This window comes from Phyllostomus discolor, chromosome 1 (assembly GCF_004126475.2).
Source record: "Phyllostomus discolor isolate MPI-MPIP mPhyDis1 chromosome 1, mPhyDis1.pri.v3, whole genome shotgun sequence".
Lineage (NCBI taxonomy): Eukaryota > Metazoa > Chordata > Mammalia > Chiroptera > Phyllostomidae > Phyllostomus > Phyllostomus discolor.
The window spans coordinates 116,407,549-116,424,451 of record NC_040903.2 but is presented as its reverse complement, the minus strand read 5'-3'; the positions used below and the strand labels follow the sequence as shown (position 1 = coordinate 116,424,451).

The 16,903-nt window shown below is 38.7% G+C and overlaps 1 protein-coding gene across 4 annotated transcripts in view; it reads left to right on the top strand.

Moving 5' to 3' along the window:
* Nucleotides 1-9,284: 9,284 nt before the first annotated feature.
* BBS4 (Bardet-Biedl syndrome 4) overlaps nucleotides 9,285-16,903 on the top strand; it is a 72,319-nt gene continuing 64,700 nt past the window's right edge. For all 4 annotated transcript variants that reach the window (XM_036028214.1, XM_036028208.1, XM_036028223.1 and 1 more), the window contains exon 1: nucleotides 9,285-9,405. In XM_036028214.1, coding sequence (XP_035884107.1) covers nucleotides 9,382-9,405 — 24 coding nt within the window. In that variant the 5' untranslated portion in view covers nucleotides 9,285-9,381. The remainder of the gene's footprint in view (nucleotides 9,406-16,903) is intronic.

Genomic DNA, 16,903 nt, shown 5'->3' with positions numbered 1-16,903 from the left:
TATATTAGTCCTTTTGGTAGGTTAAATAACACTGTGATTTTAATTACATTTCCCTGATGATTAATGATGTTGAGCACTTTTCATATGTTTATGTTTCTATTCCTTTCCTGAAGTGTCTTTCATGTCTTTTCCCATTTAAAAATTGGATTATCTTTTTTATTGTGGTTATTCTGTGACTTCTGGATATAAGTCCTTTGACAAATATACATATAGTGATTTCTTTTTTTGTTAGACTATACTTTTAAAAATTATTTTAAATAGATTTTTAGAAACATCAATTTATTGTTCCACTCATTCATGCTTCTACTGGCTGGCTGCCGCGTGCAACCCAGCCAGGGACTGGGGGGTTGACCGACAACCCCCGCACACTGGGACACCACTCTGACCAACGAGCTACCTGGCCAGGACCTCTGTTTGCTTTTTTTTGCTGTTTGCCTTTTCATGAGGATCTTTGGACAAACAGGAATGTTTATTTTGATAAAATCCACCTTATCAATTTTTTTCTTTTATGGCTTTAGGACCCCAAGGTCACGAAGGACTTATTTTCTTCTAGAAATTTTGTGGATTGAAATTTTATGACTATGGATCATAGATGGGTCTATGATTTATCTCAGTGCTTTTAAGTTTGACATCTAGGGTTTTAGGTATATGATACATCTCAAATTAATTATTGTGTACAGAATGAGGTTTATTTTATTTGAACATGAATATCCAGTTGTTTCAGCAACATTTGTTTAAAAAGAGTTTCCTTCATTCATTAGACTGATTAGCGGCTTGGTCGAAAATCAGTGGATCATATGTGTGTATAGTTATTTCTAGACTCTCTATTCTGTTCCCCCCAATACTTCATTATTATTGCTCTTCATATTTTTCAGCAAATCTGAGTTTCCATCTGGTATAAATTCAACTTCAAAGAAGTTCTTTTAGCATTTCTTCCATTGCAGTTTTTTCAGAGGTAAATTTTCTTAGCCATATCCTGTCAGAGAATATATTTTCCTTTTATTTTTGAGGGGTATTTTAGTTGGATATGGAATTCTCTGTTGACCTTTTATTTCTTCTTCTAGTACTTTAAAGAAGCTATTTATTTGTTCTCGGGTCTCGTTTGTTTCTGGTGAAAAGGAATCCATTATTTTTATTTGTTTACTTGTCTGCAATGTGGTTGATTTCCCTCCTCCCCTAGGTTACATATGCTCTTTATCTTTGGTTTTCAGCTGATTGAATAGGTATGTGTAGGTATGTGTAGGTAGGTTGATATGTGTACGTATGTTTTATGTGGAGTTTACTGAACCTTTGGGATCTCTGTTGATGTCTTTAATTAATATTGGGTGTTTCCTGGTCATTATCTCTTCAAGTATTTCTTTGTTCCATATTCTGTCCCCTCTCCTTTGTACATATATTAGATTATTTGATATTACCCTACAGATCTCAGATAATTTTCTCCCATTGTTTTCTCTTTTTATTTTCAATTTGGATACTTTCCATTTCGCTGTGCTCAAGTTCCCTGATGCATTTCTGTTAAACCCATCTAATGAACTATCTATTTCTGATATTTATATTTTTCATTTCTGACATTTCATTTATGTTTGTATAGTTACTATGTTTCTGCTAAAATTTCCCATTTCTTTATGCATGTTGTCCATATTTTTTAGCAAAGTTATTTTAACAATCCCAGCTGAAAATTCAATCAATATCTGGGGAATCTCTACTGCTTCTATTGAACCCTTCCTCTGTGACCATGGATCTAATTTTTTTGCTTTTGCACATGTCTTGTATATCTGATTGTATCCTGGACATTTTCTATTAAAAAAAAAAAAAAAAAAAAAAACAGGAGCCCTGGCTGGTGTGGCTCAGTGGATTGAGTCCTGGCCTGCGAACCAAAGGGTTGCTGGTTTGATTCCCAGTCAGGGCACATGCCTGGGGTGCGGGCCGGGTCCCCAGTGGAGGTTGTGCGAGGGGCAACCACACATTGATGTTTCTTTCCCTCTCTTTCTCCTTCTCCTCCCCTGTCTTTAAAAAGAAATAAATAAAATCTTTTAAAAAATAAAAAAGAGAGAGAATGATGTAAATATTACCTTCAAAATGGAGCATGCCCATTTTTCTTTCAGACACGTGAGTAGTGGCTCAGTCAACGTGCTGTATATTTGGCCTATATGTGGGCCCTATTGCAGCTTTAGTGTGGTTCAGTTAACCACTAGCTTCAAATACTTTGAAGGCAGAATCAGAACTTTCCCTTCACTGGGGCCTGGGTTTGGGGCATTGGCAAGATGTCAGAGTTATGACTGCTTCTTAGCCAAGCTGTCAGCTTTTGGAAATGTGGGATATCTCTCTCTGTTTTACAACCTGGCTCCCAAGTGTTTTTATTTTTGAGGGGGGCGTGGGGGGTGGTTGTCTTTTTGTGAGTGGTATAGAGGAGGTGTGCAAAGGTATTTCAGTTCTCATGTGTGCTCTACCCTTAGCCTTTTGAGGATGAATGCCCACAGTGCCCGGGGGATGGGTCTCTCCTGTTCCATTCTTAGTCTTCAAGAGTGCTTCTGATGGATTACTCAGCATTCCTGCCTTGCGCCCTGATTTTGAAAGGTTATCTTGCCCTTTGGAGAGGTTCTATTCACCTCACAGGCAGGGATGATCTGCCTTCTATTACTCATCCCCCTTCCACTTTTGATTTATTACCTCACTGCATTTGGTTACAATCCAAAAGGTAAGATTAGTGGGTAGGTACAAGCTTTTCTGTGGATTTGGGTCCTCTAGATTATAATGCCATGCCAGCCTTGATAAGACTGTTAACATTTTGTTAAATTTCAGCAGATTTCTCTTTATTCCCCTATATTGGATTCCTTCTTCAGCTAGAACTTGGAGCAGCCGTCATTATCTTTTATCCTATGAAGGACTACTTAGCACTTTTGGAGATTGTTCCATTAGATTTCTTTATGTCCTCAACTTTCTAATGAGTTAAAAATATTTTTTATTTTCTAGCTAATCTGTCCTTTTCATTGTTTGTTAGAGTGGGAGCTGTATTCTTTCCTATATCCAAATCCGAAGTGAATTCTTGGAATGAGAGTTTAAAAATGGTTTCATTTATGTATGTTATTAATTTTTAAAATTACAAATACAAGGATAATACAAAGTTAAATTTGATAGTATATTAAGCTGTGAAAAGCAAGTCACCTCATTTTTTCTACTTTATAGTGACAAACATCATTACCAGTTTCTTGCAATTTCTTCTCAAAATTTTATTAGTAAAACGTGACTATGTTCCTCCTGATTTTTGTTTTTTTTTAAATTTTTAAATATTTTACTTGTTATATTTGTGTCTTCCTCCTAATTTTTTAACACAGATATAAGGATATTATATTTTCCACACTTTACTTTTCTCATACAACTTTCATCACCTTGAAAAGCCGTTTTTAGCCCTGGCCTGGGTTGCTCAGTTGGAGCATTGTCCCAACACAAGGCTGTAGGTTCGATCCCCAGTCAGGGCACATACAGTGAGTGCATGGATGGGTGGAATGGTAGTTGATGTTTCTCTCTCTCTCTCTCTCTCTCTCTCTCTTCCTCCCTTCCCGCCCCCTCAAAAAACAAATAAAAATTTAAACAGTTTTTTAAAGACTACAAAATATGACTTAGGATGGAAGTACTTTGTTTTATTTAAACAATCCCTGGTGATGGACATTTGGGTTGTTCACAGAATTTTTTTTTCTCACAAACAATGCAATAGATATGTCTTTGCCCACATTCACTGTTGAATATAGCTATAGTATCGGAAATGGGCATATTTGAAGTGCTTCATGAAGGCCCCTAGAGCTTCATATTATTTTTAAAGTGTTTCCCAAGGTGTTGGCTGGGCTCTCAGGAGTTGGTGGTTTGGGTTTTGGGGGTGGGGATGGGGCTGGTCACCACAAAAAGGCATACGGTGCTAGAGAGTTGCCTGGCAGGTTTATCAGAATAGAGCTGGCTGTACACATGAGCGGAGTAGGAATGACATTTTAAAATATTTAAAATTGTAGAATCTCGATTAATTAAAACTTCTTTATAAATATTGAGGGTGTTAAAAAGTTACTAGTGCCTAATTCTTCTCATGTTTTCTCAGCTCCTACCATGGGGGGAAGATAAATACCATATTATTTGGAATGCCTTACCCAGCTGTATGACTTGAATGATCCTGATAAGCAAGGATTTCAAAGGGAAATGAAAGCTCATGTGTCACACAAAAAACATTGTCTATATGATTCTGGGATTTTTCTGTGAAGATGTTATGTTTTTTGAGGGGATTTTTCTAATATTACCTATTGTAGTTTGAGAAACCAGCATACTTTCTTATGAAAAAGGCCCTTGAAATCTGGGGTCAAAGGAGAGATTTTAAAACATGATTAATAATAATAGCAATAGCTTTTATTTAATAACATAGGTGTAAATAATGTCATTTACTCCTCACAGGACCTCTTTCAGGGAGATTTTATATATTGGGAAGCATGCTCATAAGCTTTCCCACCAACACCTTCTTCCCTAAGGCTCCCCATTTCAGTTATTGACTGTACTATTCATCCAATTGTTTTTAAAGTTAGAAATCTAGTAACTTTTTTGTGATATCTATCTCCCTTAACCTCATTCTCCCATATCCATATCTTCACCATAGGAGGTTTATTTTGCCTCCTAAATTTCTCGAGAATCCATTTACTTTTTCTTTTCCCATCACTTTAGTCCAAGGAACTGCTTCCTCATCTTATTTGCAGTATCTTTAAGTTTCCCCTAGATGATCAATTCTTGTCCCCACCCCAGCTCATTCTCTACTTACCTAACACTAACTCCTTAAATGTTCATTCTGACCATGTCATTGCTTGCTCGAAACTGTCTAGTCCCTTCCCAATGTCCTTAGAAGAAAGTTGCTCACACGACTTCTGTAGATGTGCACGACTAGTCTCCCTACCTCTCCATCTATTGCAACCAGCAGTTTCCTCGGTACTTCTTTCCAGCTACACTGGTATTTCTGTGCTGCAAATTGGTCAGATTTTCTATCCTCAGTACCTTTCGCAAGCTCTTCCTTTGCCTTAGAATTCTTCCCCATCCTGCTCACTTCCTCATCCCTGTTCCCCAAGCTAATGCTTTATTCTTTAAGTCTCATTTTAAGCATCTCTTACCCAGGGAAATTTCCCTGTCCAAACAAGTCTAGATTGAATCTCCCTATTATATGCTCCCACTACTCTATTATTTCTCCTTAGCACTCACCACAATTGTAATGACATATTTATGTTGTTCCATATCATACATCCATATAGTACAAAGTTCAGATTGCACACAAAGTATAAAGTCTCTTCCCTTCCCTGTCCCTCTACTGCCCAGCTCTCCTTACAAGTAACCACATTTGGCTTTGAATATCCTTCCAGAGATATTTTCTAAGTATACAAGCAATTATGTACATAATATTCCTCTTTATTTTTCCTTTTGCTTGGTTAACACAGATACTGCATACATTTTTCTGCTCTTTATTTTTATCGGTTGTTAATGTATCTTGACAATTCTTCTGTATCAATATGTAAATAGTTGCCTTTTTCTTTTTCATGTACCATATACTATGGGCTTATGATCATTATTTAACCTCAATTATTGGGTACTTAGGTTGTTTTTAAGTGTTGGTTATTACAAACAATGCTGCACTGAATAACTTTGTAAAGTCATTTCCCACATTTATACCTGTAGAATAAATTCCTAGAATTGCACTAATTGAGTTAAATTTTATGTGTGTTTTTAATTTCAGTAGTTATTGCCAAACTGCACTCAGTGGGGGTTGTACCAACTCACATTGTCACTAGCCACAGATGAAGAATGGATGTTTTCTCACAGCTATGCCAGTGAAAATTTTTGTTCTTTGTCAGTGTACGAGGTGGAAAGTATCCCTTGGAAATTTCATTTTGCATGTTTTCTTCTTTGCAAAGTTATATTTTCATATGTTTAACAACCATTTGTATTTCTTAGTGAACTGTTTCTTCATAAACTTTGCTTACTTTACTATTTAATGTTGTTACTCTTGAAGGTTGGTCCTTCGAGTAGAGGGATCCTGATCATCACATAGTTGCTGAAATGAATGATGCTCACAAAATGGCTGTCTAACGTCATGTAGTAGTCAGATTCAGAACTCATGAGTGTATTACAGTGTGAAGTGTGCCTCTGGGAAGTGAGGACTGGCAAAAAGGTGAACAAATGCCTATGTATAGTTTTCAGATCTATTATACTGCCTTGGAGGAATGCAGGCCCATTATTGGTTCTTTATTTATCCTGAGGCTGGGTTTCTGGCTTTCTTGTGAAGTATGACTTTTGTCCATTGTAAGAACGTCCAAACTCGTAGAAAAATTTTTTAAAGATTTTATTTATTTTTAGAGGGGGAAGGGAGGGAGAAAGAGAGAGAGAGAAACATCAATGTGCAGTTCCTGGGGGTTGTGGCCTGCAACCCAGGCATGTGCCCTGACAGAATAGAATGTGCGATGCTTTGGTTTGCAGCCCACACTCAATTCACTGACCTACGCCAGCCAGGGCTTGTAGAAAATTTTTATAAAAATTATTTGAGCTAAACAATACAACTAGAAGCAACATCTTGACAGACTGAGAAAATTCTCAGAACGGGAGTTGGCGGTTTTTTTATGCATTTGGGATTGAGGGTAGTAAGCAAGATTACATAAAGGTGGGAGAAAGCAAGGCAGGGAATGAATTACAGTATAGTTAACAAGATTATGTGCTTTCTTCTGAAAAGTGGCATTTCAAAGGCGTATTAACGTATATGTACAGAAACATGCACAGAAACAATGCACAGGGCTTGCTTAAGGCAAAGACAAACCTTTCACGAAGAGTGTTATGTGCCTGACATGTGACTACCTATCATGACCTGCCCAGTTAGCAATTTATGATCAGATCACCCCATGAGGTTACTTTCTCTAGAACCCCCTTTTCATCCACATTAAAAATATTCCCAATCAAAACAAGACTGTGCTGAAATGAGGCCTACCAGCAGTGGGGTTGCAGACTCTGGCATAAACAAGAATGGAAGGCTGATGAGGTGAGTACCTCAAGTGGATATGACAACCAAGAAACAAGGAGATTTTTTTTTTTTACCTGAGGTGAGAATGCTCTGGGTTTGGGGGCTGGGGACTCCCAGGAGGGAAAATTGACATACAGTTATGCACCCCTTAATGAGGGGGATTGTTCTGAGAAATGCGTCATTATACAAATTTGTTATTGTGTGAATATGAAAGCACATACACAAACCTGAATGGTACAGCTTCCTGCACACCTGTGCTATGTGGTACAGCCTAGCGATTTTCAACCTTTTTCATCTTATGGCTCACATAAACTAATGACTAAAATTCTGTGGCGTACCAAGAAAAAAAATTTTTTTTGCCGACCTGACGAAAAAATGGGTATGATTTTGATTCAGCACACAGGACAGCTATTGTATTGGCTGTTGTCATTTTTTAATTTGCCAATCAATCTAAGGAAAAAGAGGTCAGTGCCCCCTGAGTAAACAGTCAGGTATTGCATGTTTTAAAAATTCTTCTGGCACACTGGTTAGAAATTACTGATACAGCTTATTGTTCCTAGGCTACAAGCCTGTACAGCATGTTACTCTACTGAATGCTGTAGGTAATTTTAACACAATGGTAAGTATTTTTGTATCTAAGCATATCTAAATATAGTAAAGGTACAGTAAAAATAAGATATAAAAAATAAAAAGGGGACCCTAGCTGGTGTGGCTCAGTGGATTGAGCACCAGCCTGTTGTGAGTAATTCAAAGTTAAGGTGACTCTCAAGCCCTGAGGTCTAGTGGAATCTTCCCAGAAGATCTGTAAGTTCAAAACCGGGAAGAGAACCAAGTAGAATTAAATGAAATCCCGCCAGAAGGAAGTAAAGGCAGCAGCAGCAAGGCAACCAATTAGACGAAATCGCGCCAGATTGTAACCCCAGAGTATTCAGCCAATGAAGAAATGGGGAGGGACCAATTGCGTTAGGTATAATACTATCTGCTTTGCACCACCCACGTGTGCCTGCTAACTGTTGGGACACGTGTTCTTGCAAGATCATAAATAAATGGCTCGATTTCCCTGTACTCCAAGCCTCAGAATCCTTTGTGGACTGGGTAAGCACATTTCTTACACTGTGAACAGAAATGTCACCGGTTTGATTCCCAGTCAGAGCACATGCCTGGGTTGCAGGCCAGGTCCTGGGTTGGGGGCTTGCCAGAGGCAACCGATGGATGTATCTCACACACTGATGTTTCCCTCTCTTTCTCCTCCCTTCCCCTCTCTCTAAAAAACAAACAAACAAATCTTTTTAAAAATAAAAAAGGATACACTATATAGGGCACTTACCATGAATGAATGTTGCAGGGCTGGAAGTTTCTTGAAGAGTCCGTGAGAGAAGAGCGAGTGACTGAAGGCCTAAGACATTACTGTACACTACTATAGACTTTATAAACACTGTACACCTAGGCCACACCAAATTTACAAAACAACGCAAGATTAAATCGAACACAAGAGAATATCATGAGATTAAGAGTTGCAGTAAACACAAGATGCAGGAGGCTGCTGCTGATGTAACAGCATAATTTTTAATAAGTAGAAAGAGTACACTATAACAATAAAGTATAGTAAGTACATAAGCCAGCAACATATTTGTTCATTATCAAGTGTTATGTTCTGTATGTGCTATTCTTTTTTTTTTAAGATTGTATTTATTTTTTTTAGAGAGGGGAAGGGAAGGGGAGAGGGAGAGAAACATCAACGTGTGGTTGCCTCTTGCACGCTCCCCTACTGGGCATCTGGCGCACAGCCCAGGTATGTGCTCTGACTGGGAATCGAACCCTTTGTTTCTCTGGCCCGCAGTCAACCCACTGAGCCACACCAGCCAGGACAGTATGTGCTGTACTTTTATGACTGGCAGTGCAGCAGGTTTGTCACCACAAACATTCAATGCCTTGCATTATGTTAGGACAGCTCTGACGTCACTAGGTGATAGGAATTTTTTAGCTCCATTGAAATCTTAGGGTTCGTCATTGGCCAAAATGTTGCTATGTTGTGACTGTAAAGCCAGGCAAAGTCGTGTGGCAGGATCGCGGCCCTGGGTTTCTCCAGCACCATCCTTAAAAGTGTGGGCAGTGGTAGGAGTTGCCCAGGGATGACTGGCTGCACATTCCCTCATCAGCCAAAACTATCTGTGGAGCAGCACCCAACCCTTCTCCAGCTTCCAGAAAACCATCAAATGGAGCAGACGAAACCCTCACTCTCCCAACTACTCCCTTCTCTGCTTAGGCCCTTCCCACTTCGCCAGTCCTACAACTTCCGCATAGTTGTCTGGGAAACTGCTTACTTCCGCCGGGCAGCCGTGGGCGGGGCCAAGATGGCTGAGGAGAGAACTGTGATGGTGAGCGTAGATCACGTATAGTTCCTCGCAAGGGGGGACTGGACCGGGCAGGGCCGTACTGGTAGGGGCGGAGCGGAGTGGAGCGCGAGGCACGTTGTCAGGTTGCCTGCGTGTAACCTGCTGCCCTTGTTCTAGTGCAGACTGGTGCCCTGGGCGAGCGGCTTGCGGCGAGCGATTTGCAGCGAGTGGGGAGGCACGGGCTAGCTCCGGAGAAGTGGTCCGCCTGGGAGCAGCGCTGAATTCTTTGCAGTGCTGGGCCCATGGCACCCCTTGGGGCCCACTAAACGGAAAAGGCAGCTCTTCGTCAAAAATGGCTTTTTCCTAGCCCCGTCTCTTCTGTTTTACTGGGTTTGGAAAGGCACTAAACACCTCTTGTGCAAGGCAGGCAGTTTCTGTTAATCCCCTGGATTAGGAATTGAATGTGACAAAAACCTGCAAGCGTTTAGCGTCGCTACCTACTGCCGGTGGGGCGGGGCCTTGTTTTCTCCGGTGTGATTAAGTTTAGGAAAGGAGTCTTCAGGGATTAAACTCCACAGAGTTGCCTTAACAAAGTAGTCTAGTTGAAATCGGGGTGATCCATTAGTACTAATTTTTGAGGTGTACGTTCATAATTGGGTATACTTTATAAAGTTCCAAGCGTGAAACTTTGTTTACCTTATTTTAGTATTGGATTTCAGAGCTTGTTTTGCGCATGTTAAAATGACTTTAGTTATTCACTCGGAATTTATTGCCATTTGAAAAGCGCCCTGGAAAGCATAGACAAATTTTAGCTGTTAAAGAGCAAGGCCATTGTTATCTCTCAGAGGGGCCATTTGTTTTCTATTCTCTTTATGTTAGAGAAATCAAATTATTTTAGTGTAATCCGAAAACTAGGAGTACACAGCAGGATGCCCAACGCAAAGATTTTTTAAAGCTACGAATTAAAAAAGAAAGTAGGATCAGTGTTACTAGGTTTTTAATATTGGAAACATACCAAAAACACTTCGCCTACATAATCTTAAATGTAAGATATCATGGTAACATGGCATTTGCTACAAATATAGTTTATACTTTAGTGCTCATTGCAGGTATTGAAATGTGTTCGTGTACTATTGTATGTGAACTAGATTTCTGTGATGGCAGGATTGACCTGTGCTTTTCAATCTCTAATAGTATCTTATTTTTTTTTTAAGAGAAAGTGATTTTTTAAAAAGACTTTATTTATTTCTTTAGAGAGAGAGGAAAGGAGGGAGAAAGAGGGAGAGAAATATGGATGCGTGAGAGATACATTGATTGGTTGCCTCTCACACTCCCCCAACTGGCCACCTGGCCCATAAGCAAGGCATATGCTCTGATTGGGAATGGACCACAGGCCCGCGCTCAATCCACTAGCTACCCTAGCCAGGGCTCTAATAGTGTTTTAAATGCAGTGGATTTTTTATTTTGATATGAATTTAGCACTTGAGCCTGAAGTTTAATTACTTTCATTATTGTCAAATTTATTGCTAACAGTGTTATATTTACAGTAATATTTTTTCAAGTTACCACTGCATGGAAATTTGAGTTTCTGGGTTTTTTTTGAAATTGTTTGAATCTTTTTTTTTTAAAGATTTTATTTATTTTATTTATTTTTAGGGAGGGAAGGGAGGGAGAGAGGGAGAGGGAGAGGGAGGGAGAGAGGGAGGGAGAGAGGGAGGGAGAGAGGGAAAGAGAAACATCAATGTGCGGTTGCTGGGGCTTATGGCCTGCAACCCAGGAATGTACCCTGGCTGGGAATCGAACCTGGGACACTTTGGTTCCCAGCCCGCGCTCAGTCCACTGAGCTACGCCAGCCAGGTGAAATTGTTTGAATCTTTTAATAAAATGACCCAACAAGCCTCCTAGACCGGTATCCTGTCAAAATAGAAGCAAAACATATGCATATAGTACAAGGATATTTATTTGCATTATTGCTTACAGTTGCAAAAAGCTGGAAACAGTAAATGCCCATTGATGAAGTAATGGATGACTTCTGATATTTCCATGTGTAAGAAGACTATGCAGCCATTTAAAAGAATGTTAGGCCCTGGCTGGTGTGGCTCAGTGGGTTGAGTGTGGGTCTGTGAACTCTCGTGTGCCCCATCCTGGAGACCTGGCCTGCAACCTAGGTATGTGCCCTGACTGGGAATCAAATCTGAGACACTTTGGTTCGCAGGCTGGCACTCAGTCCACTGAGCCACACCAGCCAGGGCATAAATTCTTTTTTTTAAAAATAATAATGTTAGAACTATATATGTTGACATGGAAGGATTTCTATAGTATGTATTTAAATAAAAGCTAGATGTGAAGTGGGGTATATTGTGTAGTCTTAATTTTGTGACACAAAGAAAAGAAACACAGATCTGTAGATATGGGTATATAGATGTGGAGAAGACAAAGACTTAAAAGTCTACAAATGCTGTAACGGCCTTGAGGACAGGTGACATCCCAGTAAAATGGAGTGAAACTAGCCCATTGTGGGACACAGGAGTTCTAATTTACTACCCACATTGTTTAGATTACTACTGGTTCCTTAGGGAGGGAAAATGGGGGCTGACATTTATATTTTATTTAAGAATATAATAAATGGTTCAGAGATCTTTTTGAAAAATCTGAGCAGATAATTCTAGTGTCCCTGACTTACAACATTTTTTGTGATTCTGTAGTTCCCATTATTTGATGTATTTGTATAAACAACTTTCTTCCAGTAAAGTTTTTCAGAATGTAGCCAAAATCACTACTGCACTAGTTGATTTTGTTCAAATAGAGTACCTACCACATATCAAGCATGACAAAAATATCTGTTAGATGCGCAAATGATCACAGAACTACATAAAAATGAAGAAAGAACTCCCTCCCCCCCAAAAAAAGATTTTATTCTACATACATCCCAGCTATAAATGAGATCAAATAGGTTAATAGAATCCTAGAATGTTCTGGAAAGTCTTTTGAGGGACACATCAAAAAAATATATAATTTATTTTACTTCTACTTGATGTAGGAAGAAAGGTTGCTGATTCATGAAGATGCTTTTGAACCATTAAAATTCTTTACTTAGTATGTTCCCCAAAGTTCAAAATAAAAATTCCCAGATCAAAAACAGTATAGTTCTTTGGGGTATAATTATACATATCATAAAATTTACCCATTTTATTTGTTTATTTATTTATTTATTTATTAAGATTTTATTTATTTTTAGGGAGGGAAGGGAGGGGTGGGGAGAGAGAGAGAGAGAACATCAATGTGCGGTTGCTGGGGGTCATGGCCTGCAACCCAGGAATGTATCCTGGCTGGGAATCGAACCTGGGACATTTTGGTTCCCAGCCCGCGCTCAATCCACTGAGCTATGCCAGCCAGGGTTTTTTTTTTTATTTTTTTAAGATTTTATTTATTTATTTTTAGAAAGAGGGAGAGGGAGGGATAAAAATAGGGAGAAAAACATCTATCTGTTGCCTTGAGCACTCCAGCTGGGGACTTGGTCTGAAATGCAGGCATGTGCCCTGACTGGGAATTGAACCAGCAACAGCCACTGAGCCATACCAGCCAGGGCAAATTTACCCATTTTAAACATAAAGTTTTATTAATTTTAGTAACTTTATGTAGTTGTACAACCATCACCACAGCTTATGTCTGTCACTCCAAACAGTTATCTTGCGTCAATTTGCAAGCCAACCTGTACTTATGACCCCAGCCCCCTGCTGATTTGCTTTCTGTCTATAGTTTTGTCTTTTTTTGCAGTTTCACATAATAGAATCATAATATGTAGTCTTACGTGTCTGATTTTAATTTAGCATGTTTTATGAAGTTCATACTGTTATATGTGACAGTAGTTTGTTTTTATTTCTAAGCAGTATTCCATTGTATAAATACACACATTGATCCACAAATTGATGGGCATTTGGATTGTTTCTTGGTTTGGGCTATTTTGAATAATGTTTTAAATATTGGCATACAAGCTTATGCATGGGTATATTTTTATTTCTCTAGGAGTGGGATTGCTGGGTTGTAAATATATATTTTAAATAAAACCTGCCAAACTGTTTTCCAAAGTGGCTGTACCTTTTTACATTTCCTGAGCAGTGCATGAGCGTTTTAGTTTTTCCACATCTTTGTTAATTTAACACTTGGTATTGTCATTCTTTTTTTTTTTCAGCCATTTTACTAGATGTGTACTCAAGGTTATTTTGGTTTTAATTTGTATTTCTGTAATGGAAAATGATACTGAGTACTTTTTTTATGTGCCTATTCATCCATATCTCTTGGTGAAGTGTCTCTGTAAATTTTTTTTTAATTTTTTTTATTTTTTAAGTTTTTATTTATTTATTTTGAGAGAGAGAGAGAAACATCAATGTGCGGTTGCTGGAGGTTATGGCCTGCAACCCAGGCATGTACCCTGACTGGGAATCAAACCTGCGACACTTTGGTTCACAGCCTGAGCTCAATCCTCTGAGCTATGCCAGCCAGGGCTAATTTTTTGCCAATTTTTAGTTTTACATTTTTTCATATTTTCTTTTGTCCATTTTAAGTGGGTTATTTGTTTTAGTATTAAGTTTTCTGTTTGTTAAATCAAGACAATTAGTTAAAAGAACAAGTTGTTCTCTTGTGTTTTGAGGATTAATTTTTGTTGTTATGAAATACATCTTCTAAAAGAGGGAATAAGAAAATGTCATTAACAATAACTCTGGAATCTCCTAAGACTCTCTTCCCTGCTGCATTTTCCTCCTTCCCCACTAGAAGTAATCTGTTCCCTCAATTTTATGTTATTTTGCTTTTTAAAAGTAGTTTTACCATATTTAATACCCCTAAATAATATATTGTTTTTATTTTATTTTTTAGAGAGAGAAAAGGAAACCTTGATTTGTTGTTCCACTTATTGATGCATTCATTGGTTGCTTCTTGTATGTACCCCGCCCAGAGATGGAATCCCCAACCTTGGCATATGAGGATAACGCTCTAACCAGTTGAGCTACCTGCCAGGGGCCTATATTGGTCTTTAAAAACTAAAGTTTAGTTCCTTTTTTATGCTGTATAGTATCCCAGTATATGAAAATACAGTTAATTTATCCATCTTACCAAGTAGAGATTTGGGTTATTTCTGATTTTTTTAAAGCTTTATTGAGGTATAATTGACAGAGTCGTAAGATATTTAAAGTGTATGTGGTGATCTGATATACATATATTGATGCATTGTGAAAGGATTCCCAAGATTAATATAATTAACATAGCTATCACCTCACCCCATTTTTTTTTTGTGAGAACAGTTAAGTTCTACTTTCTTAGCAAATTTCAGTTATACAATACAGTATATTATTGTTAACTACAATCACCATGATATACATTAGAGCCTTAGACTTTATTCATCCTATAGCTGAAAATTTGTACTCTTATACTAACCTCTCCCTATGTCTTCCAACTCCTGGGAACTGCTTCTCTATTCCCTATTAATTCAGCCCCCCCCCCCATCTGATTTTTAGTTATTAAAAAGAATGCTGCTATGAACAGGGCTAGGACTAGGATAAGGCAAAACTGAGAAGTAAGAGTGTCTCAGACTTAGCTATGAACATTCTTTTAACAGGTCTGCCCAGAAAATATCCTGCCATGTAATATGAAAACTGGAGACATTCATGAGAAAGAATGTCTTCTTGTACAGAAGAATGTACAAGAAACATTGTACATGGGACAATGATGCCTCAGTCCTCTTGAAAGTAGGCACCTTGGTACCTCACAGTTCTGCCAGCATCCCTTCCACTGTTCAAAACACTACAACGTCCTTTGTTGGTATTGCCATCAGCTGCTTTGTTGTATTTTCCTGAGACCATCTCATCGATGGTCTGAAATCTCTTCCCTTTCAAAGGTGATTTTAGTTTTGGGAAAAGTCAGCAGTTGGCAGGGCACCAAATCTGGGCTCTAGTGGGGCTGAGTCACCTGGGTGATTTGATGTTTTGCTAAAAAACTTTGCACAAGACATGATGCATGAGTGGGTTCATTATCGTGATGAAGCTGCCAATATCCAGTTGCTGAAAGCTACAACTTTTCGTGGTATTGCATCACTCAACTGACAAAGAACGTAGAGGTAGTACTTCTTATTAATTATTTGTCCTGGAGCGGGGGTACTTGTGATGGACAACACCTTTCCAATCAAAAAGCACAGTTAACATGGTCTTGACTTTGCTGCAACTTTGCTGTGCTTTCTTCAGGCATGGAAAACCAGGTAACTTTCCTTGGGATGACTGGGCCTTCATGTCCAGATCATAGCTATAGTCCCACAATTCATCTACAGTATGACTTCCTTGAGGAAATCTAGTTCATTGGTAGTGGTTTGAATCAAGTCATTAGCAACTGCAGCATGATGTTCCTTCTGCTGTGGTAGCAGAAGTCACGGGATGGATTTTGCCAAGACTCATTTCATGCCAGGATCCAGCATCAGAATCTTGGACACAGTAGTTTTTGGAATCCCTAGATCAGCTTCTAGTTCTCTCATTGTCAGTCACTGCTCTTTGTTGACTGCAGCCCCTACACATTCAACATCCTTAGGTGTTTTGCTTGTTGGAGGCCTTCCAGAATGTGGATCACTTTCAACAGATTCTCAACCATCTTTTAAGCATTTGTGCCACACTTTTACTTGTGCTGCACTTAATGCGTTGTCCCTGAAAGCCTTCTGGATGATCTGAATAGTTTTTCCTGAGGAATGTTCAAACTTAATGCAAAATTTGATGCAGTTTCATTGCTTGACTCTCTCAGTCATTTGAAATGCAATGGCCACACAGTACACATGCTCACTCCATGGCATCTACCCCCTCCATTGACTAGTACAGTGAAGTCATTTTTCATGAATGCACATTCCAGTCCACTCTCCTTGGCTGCCAGATTACCTCAGTGTTGTGCAAACCATTCTCATTATATTAACCATGGCTGGACTTTTCCTGGACAGACCTCATGAAAGAGTTTCTCTAGGGTATTTATACAAATGGATTGCTGGACCATGGGATATGTACATCTTCAACTTCATTACTTATAGGAAACTCTAAGGTAGTTATAACAGTTTATGCTGATACCACCAGTTCCTGTTGCTTACGTCCTTGTTATTGTTCCAATTTAAACTTTTGTCAATATGATGGTTATGAAATGAAATGTTTTATGTAATATTAGTTTATCTTTCCCTGATTATTAGTGAGATAGAACAGGTTTTTCTACCTATAATAGGTTGTTACTTTTTCTTTTCTGTGCAGTGCCTGGTTCATGTTTTGCTTAGTTTTCTATTTGCTGTTTTTCTTATTGATTTGTAGTTATTTATATTTTCTGGCTTTCTTTTTTGTTGTTGTTGTGTTCTGTAGTACAAATATCTTTTTAAAAATATTTTATTGATTATGCTGTTATAGTTGTCCCATTTTCCCCCTTCACTCCTCTCCACCCTGCACACCCCCTCCCACCCACATTCCCCACCTTTAGTTCATGTCCATGTGCCATCCTTACAAGATCTTTATCTTCTACATTTCCCATA